The sequence below is a fragment of the Mus caroli genome, unplaced genomic scaffold (assembly GCF_978045245.1).
Source record: "Mus caroli unplaced genomic scaffold, Mus_caroli_1 scaffold_7, whole genome shotgun sequence".
NCBI classification, from domain to species: Eukaryota; Metazoa; Chordata; class Mammalia; order Rodentia; family Muridae; genus Mus; species Mus caroli.
In genome coordinates, this window is record NW_028227262.1 from 3378842 (window position 1) to 3399187 (window position 20346).

General features: G+C 45.6%; 1 protein-coding gene across 1 annotated transcript in view; it reads left to right on the forward strand.

The window, feature by feature from the left end:
* Itpr2 (inositol 1,4,5-trisphosphate receptor type 2) overlaps positions 1–20346 on the forward strand; it is a 404943-nt gene that overhangs the window by 255689 nt on the left and 128908 nt on the right. Inside the window, exons 38-41 of the mRNA XM_085839778.1 lie at positions 9803–9911; positions 10625–10812; positions 17003–17186; positions 18506–18762. Of these exons, the coding sequence (XP_085695904.1) occupies positions 9803–9911; positions 10625–10812; positions 17003–17186; positions 18506–18762 (738 nt within the window). The remainder of the gene's footprint in view (positions 1–9802; positions 9912–10624; positions 10813–17002; positions 17187–18505; positions 18763–20346) is intronic.

Consider the following 20346-nt stretch of genomic DNA (forward strand, 5'->3'; position numbering starts at 1 on the left):
AGTGTGCAGACACAGAGATGAAAACTTGACACAATACTGCTCTTGTTCACCTTCCCATAACAATATGTATATGTGAGGAGCCCACAGTTTAAACTATGCTCTCGCTGGCCATTCCACTCTCCCCATCACTTCCCTGAGGCAATGCTTATTTTTTTTCAACCATTTAAGAAAATATTCAGGAGCTGTCTGCCTAGAACTTAATATAGCTAAGGGCACAATGCCCCTCACATATACAATCCCCAATCTTTAAATAGCACTGAGGCTTTGATATTGATAGACACAGATATCCATAACTGGTCTCAGGACGGAAGTAGAATTCTTGAGACTGTGAGCTAGCATGTAGCTGATCCCCAGATCTGAGCCAATTATACAGGTTTCCCCAGAATCAACGTTTCTATGGTGTGCATGACTTCACAGCTCAGCTGGCTCTCATAGGGTGGAGGGACTGGGTTGGACCATTGTGTGTTTATTTTCAATTCTTAAGACCTTCCTTTGAAGTTGAGCTATGTAGAATTTTTTATTTTATAGACCCCACAACTATTTCTCTACCTGAAAATTTCCAAATTTAATCCAAATTTATTAAAATTTAGTTTCTGTTTCCTTTGTCAGACATCTCCATTGATTGACAAGTACTCAAATGTTGCCTTGCTCCTGGGTGTGAAGTACAGTTTGTTCCTAGTGGTAGGGTGCGATGACATGTTTGTCATTCATGTGTGTATCATTGTTCATGGTCTGTGGTATATGTGTAGTATGTATGTGTAATGTATATGTGATGCAGTATAGGTGGTGTGTGTGTGTGTGTGTATGTAATGTGTGATGTATGTCTGTGGTATATGTGTAGTATATATGTGTAATATGCATATGTGGTGTGTGATGCGTGTCTGTGATATGAATGTAGTATGTACATGTAATATGTATGTATGTGTATATATTGGCATGTGTGGAGTATGATCTACATATGTGTTGATATGTGTATATGGTGGTGGTAGAGTTGTGTGTGCACATGTTTCTCAGTGTGTGAGTGGTGGTGTGTCTGCATGTTTCTGAATGTGTGATGGTTGTATGTACATGTGTGAATGTATGTCTGTGGGTGTGAGTGTATGGGAGTATGTACATGCAGTGGGTATGGAGTACATGGTAGAGCGTTTTCCAATGAATTTTCTTGGATAGCTCTCATGAACCCTAAGATCCTCTCATAGCCTGGCAAGACATTCTCTCTTGGCTGCACATATAGCCCATAGCCTGGATCTCAGGGATGGCGCTCCAGGAAGCATCCAGGAAACCCCAGAGAAGAGGAAGGAGAGTGGAGGATGGGGCCTCTGGCCCCTGTATCTACAGCTCTTCACGCCCTGTCCCTGCCAGTTCTCAGAGTAGGACCGGTGTGTCAGTCTGCACTCAGTAAGCTTGGAACTGAAGCTGGGTGCTCACTGCTCCAACCACTTGAGGGTTTTAACAGCAAGGAAATGGAATACAGTGTGAACTTTAGATTCTCTAAAGCCAGTTTGATGGGCCATTGATGTCCTCAAATTAACACCTGCACGAGGGAGGGCTGACACGTGCAGAGAGGGACTCTTCAGAAGACTTTTTTCACCTTCCTTGAACTAGCACGAGAAAGCAAGCATGAGAAAGCAAGCGGTTATGTCCTGTCCTAGGAGAGGAGCTGTTCTCCGCCCCCACCCTTCCCTTTTGTATAGGAAACATGAGGTGCATATCAAATATAGCCATGGAGGCAGGGGATCATGCAGTGATGGTTCCTTAGCAAATCTGTGCTTCCCAACTGGTCTTTCCTGATCATAGCTCAGATTCAGGGACAGACCTTTAAAGCTGCTAGCTATGGCTTCCCCTCGTCCAAGAGGAAGCATGCTGACATTCAGATCACTTCCTGGTCCTTCTCTGTTCCTTCCTCTCTGAACCTGCTTTGTCCTCTGGTGCTCCTCGGGACCTGCTGTGTTCCAATTTTGGACCTCACTGGACGCCTAGCTGTCCCTCTGTCCTGGGAATTCCACATGGGTGCATGCATTGCTGACATTGCCCATTTTTGTTAGATTTCTGAGGCAGCTTAAAGAGACAGAAGGAAGCAAGACAACAGTCCGACCTCAACAGATGGGGGCTGCTTGTTTCAAAGCAGTGAGGGGCAGAGCCTCTCTCAGGGGAGAGGGAAAGGGACATTGGAGTATATGTTGGAGGTATGGGGACTAGGGATTATGTCAAGCCTGCACTCTCTCCCTCCTGGACTTGTTTGTTCAGACCAGCCCATTTGACCTTTAGGAATTGTCTTGCCCTGGCTATCAGGAAATGGATGGTTGAGTTGGGAATGTCAGTGATGGGGAGGGGCTGGAGTTTCAACATGGGGGCAAGAAAGTTTAGCAAGTCTTGGGGCAGGGGTTCTCAACCTTCATACTACTGTAATTCCTCATGTTGCGGTGACCTCCAACCATAAAAATATTTTTATTGTTACTTCATGTCTTAGGGTTTTACTGCTGTGAACAGACACCATGACCAAGGAAAGTCTTATAGAGGACAGCATTTAATTGGTGCTGGCTTACAGGTTCAGAGGTTCAGTTCGTTATCATCAAGGCAGGGACATGGTAACATTCAGGTTGGCATAGTACAGGAGGAGTTGAGAGTTCTACATCTTCATCTGAAGGCTGCTAGCAGAATACTGGCTTCCAGGCAGCTAGGATGAGGCTCTTAAAGCCCACACCCAGAGAGACACACCTACTCCAAGGCCACACCTACTCCAAGGCCACACCTACTCCAACAGGGCCACACCCTCTAACAGTGCCACTCCCTGGGCCGATTCTGCCTTAAAAAAAATCAAACAAACAGGAAAACCCCAAACCAACAACCAACCAAAAAGATTACCTGCACAGCTTATATAGGGTCCTCTCAGCTTTTTACCTTTTTATTCAGATGAAAATTATCACTCAATGAATAAACAACAACAACAAAATAGCAGCAGCTGCAAACAGGCTCTCAAGCTTGCTGGTGAGGGCTAGCCCTCATCCTGCGCTCAGATACTACAAAGCAGAGCCTGAGTTTAAGACCTTTGACAATGAGAATGCTTGGGGTTGATGCTGTGCAGGCCAAATGCTTAGGGCTTTTATCCTACCCCAAAGTCTACAGTGTCCTTCACGCCCCTGTTAGCAAAAACTCCCCAGATATCCCATTGCTGAGGTTGGGGTATTTGCGAACCTGGAGGGGCTGCTGGAGTCACCAGATAGCCAGCATCATCAGACAGTTTAAACCTCGAAATCTTAAAAATGGAACCAGATGGATTGGTGAGAATTATTCTTCATGTCTCAGCTTTGTGTATTTGTTTTTTTTTTTTTCCTGGCATATGTTGCTGTTGGGAACCTCTTTGCTAGTCCTTGAAACATGGTAGATGGGTAATAAATGTCCTTAGAAGTGATAAAATAGGAGGTGGGGGGAAGGGATTGGAAGAGGATTGCCTTGTGTTGTGTGAATAAGCGTTTCTGTTCTAGTCTTCAGTTATTTGTTTTCCTGATTAGCTTATTTTCAGATAGAGTCTCACTGTGTAGCCCAGGCTGGCCTGTAGTTGCATGTAGCTGAGGCTGGCCTCTCAGTTGCATCAATTCTTCTGCCTCTGCCTCTGCCTCTGCCTCTGCCTCTGCCTCTGCCTCTGCCTCTGCCTCTGCCTCTGCCTCTGCCTCTGCCTCTGCCTCTGCCTCTGCCTCTGCCTCTGCCTCTGCCTCTGCCTCTGCCTCTGCCTCTGCCTCTGCCTCTGCCTCTGCCTCTGCCTCTGCCTCTGCCTCTGCCTCTGCCTCTGCCTCTGCCTCTGCCTCTGCCTCTGCCTCTGCCTCTGCCTCTGCCTCTGCCTCTGCCTCTGCCTCTGCCATTTTCAGAAATACTACTTTGGCTCCCTAGTGCTTTTCAAGGTGACCAGTATGTCGCAGTGTTGGTGTGCACGGCCCATCCCTGCACACACACAGGCCGTAATTGTTAGTGAGATTTGAGTTTCCCATCTTATAAAGCTGAGCAAAAGTATCAGCAACCAGGATCTCTGAGAAGCCTGCTGATGTGCTGTGATGTGACCTTGTCATTTACAAAGTTCATAATTGAGAATGACAACAGCAGCAATGGCTGGAAACGTGGCCACGTGTCACATAAGTGTCTGGTTTTATGATGGGCAGCATCTATGACCATCTCGGGCTACAGTTTGAATGGACCTGACTGGTGATGACACGATTCCCAATTCCTCCACGGAGCTCCCCACAGTGTGGTTGGTTATAACATTGGACCCAGTGTAATTCCACTAGGATATAGTTAACACAGCACCACACAGGAGAACCACATCTCTTCTCCATGCCCAAGCATTTCAGGGAGTATATTCTTAGTCAGACGTGTAGATGTTAGGTCAAAAGGTTTTGGAAACACTAATTAGCATCAAATGAGATGGGGCTGTCTGGAGGCGCACGAAGTTGCTGCTTCCAGATCTATCCACGCTGACGAGTAGCTAATCACTAATCTCTAAGGGGAAACCCCAAGTTAATCTTTACCAGTTGAAGGATCAGTGTTTAATAATGCTAGCATATGGTGTTGTTTCATAAAGCCTTGATTAGTTTCCTTCCAATGCGAAACACTTGTATTAGTTATCCAGTTTAAAGGACTCGGGAATGTTCTTGTCTACCTTACAGCTGTTCATGTCTATAAATGCAAGCAATGCAAGGCTTCTCAGGGCAGAAGAAAACCTTTAGCTTTTTCTAGAATGAATGCTCATTTTCCTCTGTTCTGTCCATGAAAGACAGCCGTTTCTGGGTTGATCAATTCCTGGTACCTTGGACTTCGAATAAAATAGCAGGGTGTGGTCAGAAATCAAAGCCCTGGGCCGTCTTCCGGTACAAACATACTGTCAGCATGACTTCTCTGGCCACAGAGATGTCTTTTTATGGAGATATTTGTTGTAATTTCAGAAGGTGGTTGCTAGTTTTCTTGGCTTCACAGTCCGCACATCTGGAATGTGTTCCTATGAAGATGTTGGCTGGAAGCAGTGTCTTGTGGCCTGGAATTGCCTCTGACGGAGAGAGGGACCACAGAGCACAACCTCACTAGTGGGTCTACCCAGCACCTTCTGTGGGAGGCCTGAGGACGGAAGTCACTGCGGCTAAGAAGACCCAGCCCAGAATTCATACATCTCATCCCTGTGGAATTATTTTCAGAATGCCATTTTGTTCATTTGGTCCTGTTCTCAATTTCTGCTGTGGCACTCACAGCTCAGAAATGATTTAACAAGCCTGACTGGAATTTCTGACAGGTTGTATAATTATTCTACCTGACTTAAAGTGACTTAGGGACATATCCCACACTACTGACACCATCTCATCTCAGAGAGGACAGACCACGGGTGACCCTCTGCTGACTGTGGCACAGCACTTGCCTCTGGTTTCTGGGACCGGAACTTCATAAATGACACCAGCCATCTGCTAGCACCCGTGGTGTGCCAATATGGCAGTCTGCCACTCTTCAGTAGATACGATTGTCTTAGCTGAAAACTAGCCATCTAACCAAGATAGAATTTTTTTCACTTTCTTGGAAATAATGGAGCCTATTTTCCATAGTAGTGTAAGTATGTGCTTTGGGCTGGCTTTCCCATGCTTAGTCACAGTGATTAGCAGTGCAAACGTTAGGATTTGGAGGCAGCTGATCTTTCCTCCCACTCTTCTCAGTATCTTAGACAAAAATTTTTACTTCTGTGGGGAAGCAAGATCAAAAATGACCTTGGCAACTTTAAACTCTGCATCTCCACGTCTGATGCCAAAGTGCTCTTCTGATTTCCAACTCCTTTCAGCTTTGTTGACTGCAAACAGTTCTTTCTCTTGGGTTGGTTCTACTCCATTGGCAGCTTTCCTTGGCAGGTATCCCATATCGCCATCACCATCATCTTGGGGGCTTCAAGGCAATCCAGGCTTCACCTTCACAGCTTCACATAATGGTCTCTCTAGGCCTTCATGCAGGGGCATCTGTGCCACACATCTGCCTTCAGTGGCTTTCCTTAGCATGGAAGGAGATTCCACAACCCCTTTCTTCTATCCTTGATTCTAAAGCCAGAACGATGTGGCCAAAGCTGCCAGTGTTCTGCTGCTTGCTGGGGCTGGAACATGGCTCTTCATTCAATTACATCTTCATCAGCTTTCTAGATTGGATGGTTTCCTTCATTGCCTAAGCTTGGCTGTCCTGAAATCCACTCTGTAGCTCGGGCTGGCCTTAAAATCAGAGATTTTCCTGCCTATGCCTTCTGAGTGCTGGGGTTAAAGGCTTTTCTTTAATTGCTTTTCCAAGTTGGAAGCAGAGCTGGGTGGGGTCCTGCCCTGAGGTCACCATTCCATTTATCCACTTTTTCTTTAGTCTATTTATCTTCTTGAGCCACAACTTAGCTCCATTCCACTTCCTGGTGCCCCCATTCTCCTCAAACTGTAATTCTGTATTTCTCCTTGCTCAGCCCACCCCTCTTCATTATAGATTTCCATATGCATGAATACTAATACCATACGACAGAGTCAATACTAGGCTTTTAAAAAAATTCCTCTTCCAACGCAACCAATCCCAAATTCTTCAACACAGCCTCAAACAGGCTTTCTGGACAAGGACAAAAATCAGCCACAGTTTTTGTCCAAATATCACAAGTACCACCTCTAGGTCACATATTGATATTCTTATTGCCTGAAATTTTTTGAGCCAGGCTCCCATGGTTCAAATAACACTTAGGACTACTGTACTCCATGTTCCCACTAGGATGGCCCACAACATCCCACTTTAAGCATTCAACTGCGTTTCTAATCCAAAGTTCCAGAGTCCACATTCCTCCAAACAAAAGCATGGTCAGGCCTATTACAGCAATATCCCACTCCTGGTACTTAGTTTCAGGGTTTTATTACTGTGAAGAGATACCATGACCAAAGCGGCTCTTATAAAGCAAAACATTTAAATAGAGCTGGCTTCCAGCTTCAGAGGTTCAGTCCATTATCATCATGGTGGGAAGCACGGTGGCATGCAGACAGACACAGTGCTGGAGAAGCTGAGAGTTCTACATCTTGATCTGTAGGCAGCAGGGAGACTGTGTGTTGTATTGGCAAGTCTTAAGTAGTGTAGGAGACATCAAAGTCTGCCTCCACAGTGACACACTTCCTCCAACAAGGCCACACCTACTCCAAGGCCACACCTCCTAATGGAGCTGCCCCTTGTGGGCCAAGCATTCAAACTCATGAGTCTGTGGGGATCATTCCTATTCAAACCACCACAGGTAATTTTTAAGAAGATTTATTTGTGTGTATGTGTGTGTGTTGCACTGTGTGTGATTGTTTGTGTGTCTTGCACTGTGTGTCATTGTGTGTGTGTGTCTTGCATAGCCTGCTGGAATTGGCTTCCCTTGCGTGAAGTCTTCCGTAGCACCTCACTATAAACTGGTGGATGGTGTGCTGTTGGTTACTTTTCTCATCACTTTGACAAAACACTGGGCAAAAGGTGCTGAAGGATGGGAGGGTTTATTTCTCTCACTCTCAGCCTGTCGTGGCAGGGCAGCTGTGGTATTCCAGTGTGAGGCATCCCGTTACAGGCAAGAAGCAAAGAGAGATGAACGCGCATTTTCCTGTTTATTAATTCTGAGACTGCAATCCATAAGATTGTGCCTCTCCCATGGGGAGGGGGGCATGTCTTCCTTTCCCAGCTAAACTTTCTGGAGTTAAACTCTCCAGGGTACTCCCTGAGGTGCGTTGCCAAGGCGATTCTAAATCCTATCCAGTTGACAGCCAGGAAGCTTCTGCCTTCTTCATGTAGGATGGTGCCTGAAGGAGTAGGCTTCCCAGGAGCATGGAGTCTGCAGAGGGAAGGCAGGCCTTGTCCTTAAGCAAACAGGAAAATGTAGAAAACATATCTTCATTTGGTTTAAAAATAGCGTCAGAGGAACCTAGAGGCTTCCATGAAAAAGGTAGGATTCAGAAGCCATTGTCAACGTGGTTGAAGCTGAGTCCCCAGTGAGCAGCCAGGGTGATTGAAATTTTATTACGATGGGTTGATATGGAAGGGAAAACAGGTTCAAGAGAGAAGGGGTGTTTCAGTTTCTTGTGCCAGTGCAACCTAAGAGAGAGAGGGAAGGAGTCTAACAGGACGCTTAGGTGTGCAAGGTGGGGCTGGAGGAGGAATGGTGGGCTGCCAGGCCCGAGTGTGCAACCAAGGAAGAGCAGCAGACGGGAAGAGGAAAGCTTGGGGGGGGGGCAGGAGCCCAGCACATGACCCCAGGCAAACACTTAGGAACTGGAGACAGAATAACCAAAGAACACAGAGTGAGCTAGAGACAGAATGGCTGGAGCACTGTGTCACGGCACCGAGGAGGGTGTGTGAGATCAGAAGCTGGGCACATGGAAAGCACAGAGAAGGGTGGGGGCACCCAGACATGCCTGGGTTTGAGGTCAGAGGACTGAACCCCCTGCTTGTCACCTGTGAGATGTGTGTCTGCAGTCAGTCATTCAAGCCGGGGTTCACTCTCTGGAACCTGGGGTACCTCCTTAGGAGCAGAGCTAATGCAAGCAAAAGTTATATATACCATTTAAAGTAAGCTCTAGTTAGCACAGAAAATAATGGGTCTCATATGACATCTTGTATGCATTTATATTATACTTTGTTCATATTCCCACACAGTATGCCCCTTCCTACTGTCTCCTCTCCCTCCCAACATAGCCTCATCTTCATGTTACACATATGCACATGCATGTAGATGTATTATGTATGCATATATTTTGATTCTAGACTCCATATATGAGAGAAACATGGTATTTTATTTTTCTCCCCTCCTTCACATCCCCACCCCCATCTCTTCCTCCTCCTAGTAGTAAAGTGCGGAAGGCAAGATCTTTAAAAAATCTATTTCTAAAGAAATATGCTGTTCTTTATTCCCTCTCTTCTCAATAAAGTCCAGAGTCTCAGAGTCTGAGTGTAATTCACTATATTTTACCCGGTTTAATTGTTTGGGTCACGCCTGTGTGCCCAGATCTCACTTCTTTGTGATTAGTCTCTCTAAGGCCGCATTCAACTCCTAGGGTGTCTGCTATCTTCTCTAGGCACTACTGATATTTTGCTCAATACTAGGGCGACAGCTTTTCCCATTGAGCAAACTTACATTTATCACATTGGTTTAGTGTCTCTGTGTGTCTCTGTGTGTGTGTGTGTGTGTGTGTCTCACATGCATGACACAGTGCGTGACTAAGAGCTGATTCACTTCTTCTACCACGTACGTCCCACAGATGGAATTCAGTGGTCAAGCCTGGCTTCAAGTGCTTTTACTCCTGACACAGCTCATTGGCCTCTAAATATATGTAAAAATATTTAACTAGTTTACGATATTCACATTGCATGTGCATGTCACATGTGCATGTCACAGCACACATGTGGAATTCAGAAGACACCCTGTAGGAGTCAGGTCTTTCTTCCACCAAGTGCATCCCAGGATTGAAGTCAGGTGTTCAGGCTTGGTGGCAAGCTCCTTTACCCACTGAGCCAGCTCCACGGCTCTCCAGTCAGCCCATATTTAATGTGTACAGCTTGATGGGTTTGGGGATAGGGGATCATCTCCACAGTGGATTCTAGGAACCTCATCATCCCTCACACTACTTCACTTATTATAAAAGAATTTATTGTTGTTATTGGGGTGCATTTATAATTACCTCAGAAGATACTAATTTGGTATAAAATGTTCTCATGTATTTTATATTGGGTATAGATGCATTTAGCATGTTGACACTCTCCGCTTTTATTTATAAAAATGACGACGGGTCTCCTTTGCCTCTAGGGTAGCACATTACGGCGAATCCTCCTGAATCGGTACTTCAAGGGTGATCATAGCGTTAGTGTGAATGGACCTCTCTCAGGAGCCTATGCCAAGACAGCACAAGTGGGAGGTGAGGTCTCTCGTTTTCCCCGTTTCAGGGTTCTATGGCATGTCTTCCTGACAGGGCTACATGTCTGTCTTCCTTAAGTGCAACATGGAAAATATTCACTTAAAACACCAGTGAAAACCTTTGTGTGGTTTGGGGTTCACGAATCCACAAATCTGAGCATTATAGTGGATTGGCCTTGTACTTCAAACAATTTGTGTCAGTTCCTCAGTTCAAACATTACAGACAAAATGCTAGTTTCCTTTCATAGGGTATTTTATAAAGATTTATTTTTTTTATTTTATGCATATGTGTTAGTGCCTGCATGCATGTCTGTACACCACGTGTGTTTTGTCCCCTTAGAGGTCAGAAGAGGGCATTGTATTCCTGGGAACTGCAGTTACAGAGGGTTGTGAGCCACTGTGTGGGAGCTGGGAAGCAAACCCAGGTCCTCTACAGGAGTAGCCAGTGCTCTTAACTGCGGAGCCATCTCTGCTGCTCTTTCTGGGCTACAATATTTAATATTTAGAAATATAGACAAATATAGAGAAATATTTAGTGATGTTGAGTTATCTACCTGTTGGACATCTCTTTAAGATTTCCATGCTTAATGACTTACATTTGTAAGTGAACTTTCCTGTCATATTTTAAGAGCTTGAAAACACTGTTTGCTATTAAAAACAATGTCTGTGATAAAGGTTGATATTTCTTGTTTGTTTGTTTTTCCCTGGCCACAGGAGGCTTCTCTGGACAGGATTCAGATAAGACGGGCATTTCAATGTCCGATATCCAGTGTTTGCTGGACAAAGAAGGAGCATCCGAACTTGTCATCGATGTCATTGTGAACACCAAAAACGACAGGATCTTTTCCGAGGGCATTTTGCTTGGCATTGCCTTGCTGGAAGGAGGAAACACACAGACCCAGGTACTTTTCTGTCACCCCAGGTGTTCCAGTTGTCACTGCTACTTTTCAGAAGATGAGTTTTGTTTTTTGAGAATTTCATACAATGTATTTTGTTAACATTTACCACCCTCCTTAACTCTTCACACTTCTACCCCACCTCCCCACTCTTCCCCCAACTTCCTGCCTCCCTCCCCCCAATCCTAATAAACTCTGGACACCAATTCATGCTACCCAGATACTCCTGGGTGCCGAGCCATCTGCTGGACCATGGTTAACTTACCAAGAGTAGGTTAATCCCCTTAAAGAAAACTGATTCTCCTTGCCTCAGACCCCAGAACACATCTGTAGAGCCCCAGCCAGGGCTGAGGGCTGCAAGCCCCTTCCCACTCCATGCAGGGACATTCGCTGACTTGATTGCCTGCCACAACTCCTGCGAGCTCCAGTGCTCTGGTCCTGTTGTGTCCAGATGATGTGGGTTTTTTGGTGGTCCTCTCTGACCTCTGACTCTCTGTCTTTCCTGTTTCTTCCTGGCTTGTTGAAGAAACCAAGGGAAAGTGGTCTCTCAGCTTCTCCTTGTGGGCAGCCCCTCCCCCAGCAACAAGCAAACCGTCCCCCTCCTCACCTCCCCATCACATTTCTGTTAGAGCTTATTTGATGCGCCCCTGAAATGACAGGGCTTCCCGCTTCCTCTAGACAGAGCATCCTTGGAAGCTCACCATGCATTGCAGCAAGAGCCAGCCCGCCATGGCACTGAGCATTGTGCCCACATACACACCAAGGGTCTGACCCTGTCCTGCCAGCACACCTGTGCCCAACAGTGTGAGCTCTGGAGACTGTTCCCAGAGAGCACTTCTGAGCTTTTTGGCTCACTGCTAGTGAGGCACTGCCAGTGGAGGCAATGCATAGCTGCAGCTGGCTAGAAATTCCCAACCCCATTCACCCCCCACTCAGGGCAGACAGAAGCCCAGTCAGATGCAGAGCTGGGGCATTTTGCCTTAGCTTGTCACCACATATAGTCAATAGCAGGAGCTTTGAAGTGTGAGATACCTGTGTGACCTCAGGAGCTTTGGGGACAAAGGCCTCCCAGGCAGCAAAAAGACACCAGTATGCTCTGGCCTTGAACTGGTGTCTCTAGCAATTGTCACACGACTGCACTTTTTAGAGTTCCCAGAACCACAGAGGGTCAGCCCCGGCATCACTTCATCCTCTCATGGATGCTGGGCAAGCCTCACTTGTCTGGATGAAGCTATCCAACACCAGGGGGCCATAGGCCACAATTATGAATGCCTGTACACCATTCCCAAGGTCCATTCCTTAGTCTTATTCACCCTGTGTTTCTGTGGCACTGATCACTGGGAAAGCTTTTGTCCTTCTGGAACCTTCATTACCTGGATCCTGGAACTCTTCTCTCTCTGGCTCCCCTTCCAGCCTCCTGCCTCACCACGGCTCCTCTCCCCATGCACTGCTTCTCCCCGAGACTGTCACTCTGCCTTCTGGTTGTCTGACCAAAACGTAAAAGTCACTCTGGGCTGTAACTGATCACCCTGACTCCCCGCTGGCCATCCCTGGATGGCAAACCTGGGTGTTTTTGCTCCTCTGACATCTCTCATCCCTATCCCTTCAATCTCTGCTTCTCCAGCCTTCCTCACAGACCCCTCGAATCTTTCACTGTGATTCACTGCTCACTCCCGTGAGCATGTTTCCCAGAGTCTGTTCTCTAACATTCTCTCTGTTGCCTCCCACGACATTTTAAATAATATTTATGTTATACACCTGTTTCAAATCTCTCCCTCCAGGAGAGCCAGACCCCTGCTGGAGACTGTGAACTTCTTCCCAATGCAGGTTCCTCATCAGCAGGTTCTTCTTCTCTCTCCCCCTGCCTGCCCCCTCCTTTGCTCTCTCTCTGTAGTTCCCGGGATGTCAGGCTGGTTGCTCTGCTTCTCAGTGGCTCTGCTCAGAACTGTTTCCAGACCCTTGCCATTGGGCAGAACTACCTGCTAGATGCTTCATGACCTTGCTGTGGCCTGCAGATCCTCTGGGGTGTCTTGGTCATGTCACGGTGCCCCTCCAGGTGTGGCCCAGATTCCACGAGTCAATGACAAATCCTTGAAGGTTTGGAGCACATCTTCCTCTCTGTGCTGCTGGTGTTTGGAAGTCTCTAGTGCACAATAACTGCTCCGTGGTAGATATGCTTATGAGAGATTGATTGGTCTTGAAGAAGCCTTCTCATCTAGCTGAGCATGTGGCTCCTGCTCCCTGGTGAGCCTCACAGCAACGCTGTCTGGATTGGCACCTTCTCTCTGTTCCTTTGCTTTACTGTCTGCCTTATACTGTGTCTCTCCAGTTAATCTTCAATTTTTTTTATTGTATGTGTGGAGTGATACCCTACTTTTTATTTTTGTGGTCCTATATAGCCATCCAAAACACACATACAAACACACACACACATACACACACACACACACACACACATACACAGACATACACACACACATACAGAAACACATGCACACTCATACACACACATACACATACACAAACACACACACACACACACACACACACACACACACACAGTGGGCTGGTTATACAAGCCTGTAATCCCTGCTATTCAGGAGGCTGATACAGAAGACCACACATTCAAGCCTGAGCTACAGAGCAAGCTCAAGGCCAGTCTGATGAACTTAATGAAAGCTGGTCTCTATCATAGCTCAGCCGTAAGCATGTCTGTGGGATTTCTGAGGCCATGGGTTCAATCTCTTATGCACCATCAGAACAAACAGATAAAACAAAACTCACACAGACCCATTGAAGAGACAGCACAAATCTGCATATCACAATCCTCTCATAGATTAACAAGACTTCATTTCCTAGCTTCTGCTGTTTTGGTTTCTGATTTAGGTACATGATCCTGTCCCCAGATGTCAGCTGTGTGCTGTGGCTTTAGGAAGTCTAGATCAGACCAGTCAAATCTGCCTCTCCCTTTAGTGACTCAGATGTGTCCCTCCCTATGTCACTTCCCTGTGTCACTTTCTGTTGCTGTGATAGATGCCATGACCAAAGCAACTCACAGAAGGAAGAGCTCACGGCTCCCAAGGGAGAGTCCATAATAGTCAGGGCGAGAAGGCATGATAGCAAGCAGATAGAACAGGAAGCTGAGAGGTCACATGTCCATCCTCACACAGGAAGACAGAGCAAACTGGAGGTGGGGTGAGGGGGCCTATAGACCCTCAGAGTCTCCCGACCTCATGCCATTCTTTCTCCAGTAAGGCTTCAAATTCTAAAGTTCCTTACAAGCATCAGTGCTTAGCTGGGGGACTGGGTGTTCAGGTGTATGAATTTACAGAGGACATTTCTCAGTCATGAGCTTATAGGGGATTGTGAGCCTCCATGTGGAGGCTAAGACCTGAACTCGGATCCTCTGTAAGAGCAATGCGTGCTCCTAACCACTGAGTCATCTCTCCAGCCCTGAGCTTCATGGTCTTTAGTGAGCAGTGTTTCTCTTCCCAGTTGAGCTGTCTAGCCGCTGTTACTCTGAACCAGAGTGAATCCCCTCCTTTCTACGTGAGTTACTTCTTGTGCCCGATGTACCTGATTAGATGAGGGCTGGTGGCTCTTGAGTACTGGAAACTATTCTTACATACATTAGTTTGGCTGCTCTTCAAACAACCTATGATATAGTGTGTATTATCCCTAGATTATCAAAGGAGAAACAGGCAGATCTAAGCTCTCATGGCTTCTTAGAGACAGAGCTGGGATTTATCCTCTGCTGTCTGGCTCCATATTCTGCATCCCTAGCCACAATGAATCTGTAACCCTAGGAGGGACAGTGGCTGACCATCCTGTGTGTAAGCCTTGGTCTTTCTCAGTGGGACACTTACCAACCCAACATAATCTAGAGCCACCTGGAAAAAGTCTCAGCGAGGATTGGTCTGGATAAGATTCGCAGGTGGATATGGCTGTGGGAAAGTGTCTTGACTGTGCTGATTGAGGGGGAAGGATCTGCCCACTGTGAGCGGCACCATTCCCTAGGCAGGGGATCTGAAGCATACAAGAGTGGGGAAGGCAAGCTGAGAACAATCCTATTTGATTCATTACTGATTACGGATATTCTATGCCCAAGTCCCTCAAACTCCTGCTTCTGCAGCTTTCTTGCTATGGTTATCTCTAACCTAGAACCGTGAGCAAATGAGCCCCATCTCTTCCAAGCTTCTCTGGGCAGGGTGATTTATCCTAGCCACTGGAAAGGAAGCTAACATACTAGTTTTTATTTCATAACTTTACCTCTGCCCTCTATTGCTCCCATCTTCTCCTCCCCCACAGGCAGATTCTTCCTTTAAAACATACTTCCTCCATATCCTTTGCTTTTGGCTCCTGCAGAAAGCCTCGGTGTCCTCTGACACTCCCTGTTGTCCATAGTGCTGTGACATCTGATTAGCTCGTGAAACACACATGTTCATCCCTTCCCCAACATTGTTCTGCACTGTAGAGCTTGATTTACATGTAAATAGTTTTACATCCACTGCTGTAGCACGTGGCTTATGTAACATGTGGCAAATCCCTCTGCCTCACAGCATCTCGTTTCTTCTTATCAATATAATGTGCACGGAGTGAGAACACTCCACCCATCACACTGAAAGTATCCATGATAGGGTAGGTGTGAATGGACCCCCTGACTACAAACTTTGTCTTAATAGAGCTTCAACGTTCCCCAGACTTCCTCAGTAACCAACTTGTCACCTCCTCGCTTCACCTCCCAGCCACACTATATTAAAAAAATTAGAACTTAATTTGTGGGACCACAGAGGTCTGTGGATGCTGCCTGTATCCTGCAAGCCGTAGGCACCAGCTTGACTATTCCAGTGCAGTTGCCATGGTTACTGAGGGCTTTTTTTCCCCATCCTGCTTCTGTACAAGGTTGCTAGCCCCTTGTTTAGGAGTATCCCCTAACAGACATGATGCTGACAGGGAAGGCTGTGTAAAACTCACTGTGTGTGTATGCTGCATACATAAACATGGTGAGCTGGGCAGAGCCTCATCTGAGTTAGTGGGCCTGGCTCCAGTTGTTCCTGAAGGAAAACATGTCAGTAACCGTCAGATCTCCCAACCTGCCTGTGTGTGGCTGGTCCCACTTAAGTAGGAAATCATGTGGGCCTTGGAGTGCTTCTTCACACTGATTTCTTAGTACGTTTACAGAAACCGCCCTCTCTCTGTTACCAGAGGGCTGTCATCTTTCTTGATCTTTATTGTCTTTCTCCTATAGGTATCATTTTTATATCAATATCTTGCTATTGATACCTTAAAATTTCTCCACCCACTTAAATTATATCTCTTCTGGAATATATTCTTCTGCTATCTCCTATCAGCCCTCTGGATTCTTCTATAATGTCATTAAGTAGACAGTGTGACTCGTAACCACAGCTCAGTATTTCCCCATCTCACCAAGGTACATTTTTGCCACACATTTGATCTTAAATGCTTTCTGCATCATTATTGATGATAAACTAGAGCTTATTTGCAGCTTGTTTCCCCATAAACTGCATGAGAAGGATCATAATTTATGAAGTAGCAAAACAACTTAATACCCATTTACCAGTGGGTTCCCATGAGTGAGGTTGTCATGGTAACACAACCTAAATTAAATTTACAATCAGTTAGACACAAGAGAAAATATCTTTCTCATGTAACAGGGAGCCATCACTTATACAGGACACTCATAAAAGTGTGGCATGGCTCATGCTGGGTTACAAACTCATGTGGGTAGGAATATGTCCACTTTCTCTTTTTGTTTTGTCTCTAGCAACAATATAGTGCCCAATGCATAATAAATAAATTTAGTAAATAAATTTGATAAATGTGTATTGGACCAATGCATGGCTTTATTATACCATCAGACCAAAAAAATTACTTAATATGATAATTCACTATACTATTACAATTAATACATGAAGGAAAGATATATCAAATAGAATATAAAATATGCTACATTTTAGTGGAAGGTACTAAGTAAACTCTAGCCATTGTTATTAGTATAGTGGAAAGTATTATTACTGCGCATTAAATGGAATGAGAGATGGAAAGCCGGTATATTTTGGTGGGGGAAAGCACAGCACACTGTGTGCTTTTATCTATATGGCCTCTGCTGATTTCAGAATAAAGCACCATTTTCTTGCCTCCGGGACTGAGACTTTAAACTCTGCTTTCTCTGCAGTATTCTTTCTACCAGCAGTTGCACGAACAAAAAAAGTCAGAGAAATTTTTCAAAGTCCTTTATGATCGGATGAAGGCTGCTCAGAAAGAGATCAGATCCACGGTGACCGTCAACACCATAGACTTAGGGAGCAAGAAGAGAGAAGAGGACAGTGACGTCATGGCCCTGGGCCCTCGGATGAGAGGTGAGGACCTTCCTGGGTACCCGAGGGAATGTTGTTGGGGAAGGAAATAATGAAACGAAGAATCTCATGTAGCTTTGACGTTGTCTCGATTCTCAGGGTTTAATTACCCCTTGTGTTTCCAGTGTGGGCTTCCATCTATAGAGGATTTTGGTCATGGGGCTGACCCTAAAATAGCCCTGCAGGACCAAACTAAATTGGAGTTTAATTGGTGTGGCGCAACTGGCAATGTGAAAGACCTTTGAGTTCACTCTTCTGTGCAGTAAAGAAAACCGTCTAAAACTTTTTAAGCACAGAAATTAAACTCCGAGGATGGAATTTATAGTGTTTATATTTGAAATAACCAAATTATTGTCAGTTAAATACTGTAGAGATGTTATCACTTTATAGTTTATCATTTTCCCATGAGATCTGTAGGAATTCTTGAGTGTGCACACACGTTTCTTGATACATTGTGTTCTGTGTGTTCCACATGTGTGTGAGTTCTGCAGAGGCCAGAAGATGGTGTCTGGTCCCCTGCAACTGGAGCTACAGCCTAACGTGGTTGCTGGGAACTGAACTCAGTCCTCTGGAAGAGCAGCAAGGTTCTTAACCACTAAGCACTCTGTACTGGTTTTTGTTAATATATTGCTAGATATAACTGGGAAGAGGGCATGTTAATTGGGAAGATGTCCCCATAAGATTGGCCTGCAGACAAGCCTGTGGGGGCATTGTCCTCATCAGTGACAGATGTGGGAGGGCCAAAACTATTGTGGATGGTGCCTCTGTTGGGTCACATAAGAAAGTGGGATGAGCAAGCTGATAAGCAGCTTTCCTCCATGCCTCTACTTCAGTTCCTGCCTCCAGGTTCCTGCCTTGAGTTCCTGCCCTGACTCCCCTTACGGATAAATCAGAGAGTTGTAAGATGACATAAACCCTTGTCTCCCCAAGTTACTTTTATTCATGGTGTTTTATCAGAGCAACGAAAAGCAACTAACATGCCACCTCTCCAGCCCCTTGGCACATCACTTGTAAAGCCACTTGTACTTGTTTTACATGTGCTTATGTGTCTTTGAGATATACTCTTATACGTCAGAAAATTCTGAAATTGGCTACGTATTGAGACCTTTCCTTCTGGTCACTGTGTTAGCTCCTTAGTTGTTACTCACCTTCCTTTCAGGAAACTGTTGAGCCTCTTGTTAGGTAATTTTAAAATTCAGTTGTGGAAAATTCGAATCCCTATGGCTGTTGGGTTTTTATTTTCCTTTAGTCAGAAAAGGAAAAAGAATGAAAGAGAAGAAAAGAAAATTAGTTCAGAAATAGAACCACTGCTTGTCTTTCAGTGAGAGACTCGTCGCTGCATTTGAGAGAAGGAATGAAAGGGCAGTTAACAGAAGCGTCTTCAGCCACATCCAAAGCATACTGTGTGTACAGAAGAGAGATGGACCCGGAAATAGACACAATGTGCCCGGGACAGGAAGCAGGAAGTGCGGAGGAAAAGTCTGCGGAGGAAGTTACCATGAGCCCGGCCATCACCATCATGCGTCCCATCCTCAGGTTCCTGCAGTTACTGTGTGAGAATCACAACCGGGAACTTCAGGTACTTCATGTGCCGTGTGTGTGTGTGTGTGTGTGTGTGTGTGTGTGTGTGTGTGTGTGTACGTGTGTATGTGTGTGTATGCGTGTGTATGTGTGTGTATGCGTGTGTATGTGTGTGTATGCGTGTGTATGTGTGTGTGTGTGTATGCGTGTGTGTGTGTGTGTGTGTGTGTGTGTGTGTGTGTGTGTGTGTGTGTGCAAATGCTGAGGCCTTAGGCTCTGAGTAGCCCAATTCAAGGGAAGCTAATACATAGTTTTGAAGGGAATTCTAGAGGAATCAACAAAGACACCAAAGCCCAGTTGAGATTGAAGGAATAAACCCAAGAGAAAAGTGCTTATACATTAAAATCCAAAACACCCAGATCTACACACTGTCTTCCTGTGGTCCACATCTCACGTCTTCCCGCCCAGTGAGCACCATCACCTCTTCCTCTGTGGTGTTTGTTCAGAGAGATCATCTTTGTCTCCTCTGCCTTCCACAGCTTTAGACTCGGGTATTTATGTCTCTCCCAATCCATAGTTGTTGAGTACAATACTAAGTTTATTTGACATTTCGTTAGGAACAAAGTAATATGAGAAATTTTGTAAAATAAATGTTATATATTTTTAAACTATTCACTTTACATCCTGTTTACTGCCCCCTCCCAGTAACCCCCTCCTATAATCCTTTCCCCCTCACTCCTACCCTTCTCCTCGGGGTCAGTGGCAACCCCCAGGTATCCCCTCATCCTGGCACCTCGAGTCTCTGTGGGGCTAAGCATCTCCTCTCGAGGAATTTTTTTATGATAGTGAAAGTTACTTCACAAATTAACGTAGTCCACATCACGATATCTCCATTACCACATTTCCTCTCAGATGGATGGACTAGGGCTGCCTTCAAACTTTGACTACCTCTCTGGTGTTTTTGTATGCCCTGCCTATGGCAGACACCATGGCAAAGGCACGTGGAGAGAGCAATTGTGATTGGCCTGGCTGAGGGAGCATGGAATGCTCACCTGAAGAGTTTGCCTCCAAGACAGACACTCACCCTTGACAGCCAGCTTCACCATGCCACTGTAGCTAGCATAGCCAGGAAACGGTTTTATCAATGAATTACAGTGACTGGCAGAGGTTTCCACAGTGGGTCCTGCCTAGGATTAGAATACGGTCCATGTCGATGAGATGTTCCCAAATGAATGGTGGGGGGAGTGTGGCTTGTGTGGACGAGCCAGCCGCAGCTTAGATCTAGCTTCTGTAGGGTGTGCCTCCCGGCTAGTTCTCATCAATAGACCCTGACAGTGTGGGGCGTGGATGAGCAGAATAGATGGAATAATATCTGGCTTTCTGTTAACCATGAAAGTGTGGCTCAAGCACTCCCTTAGAGAACCTTTCCTTTCACAGTATTGATAAGAAGAACAAATAGCAAAAAATCAAAATAAATAAATAGATATCTGCAAATGCATTAAAGCAAGAACCCTCTCTCCCTCTATTACTCTTCGGGTTCTTCCCCTAGCCTTAGTCCCCAAAGGAAGTGCACCAATAACAGGTTTTTTTTTTTTTTCTAGAAAATTCTGTGCACATATAAACATCAGTTTGTGCCTGTAAG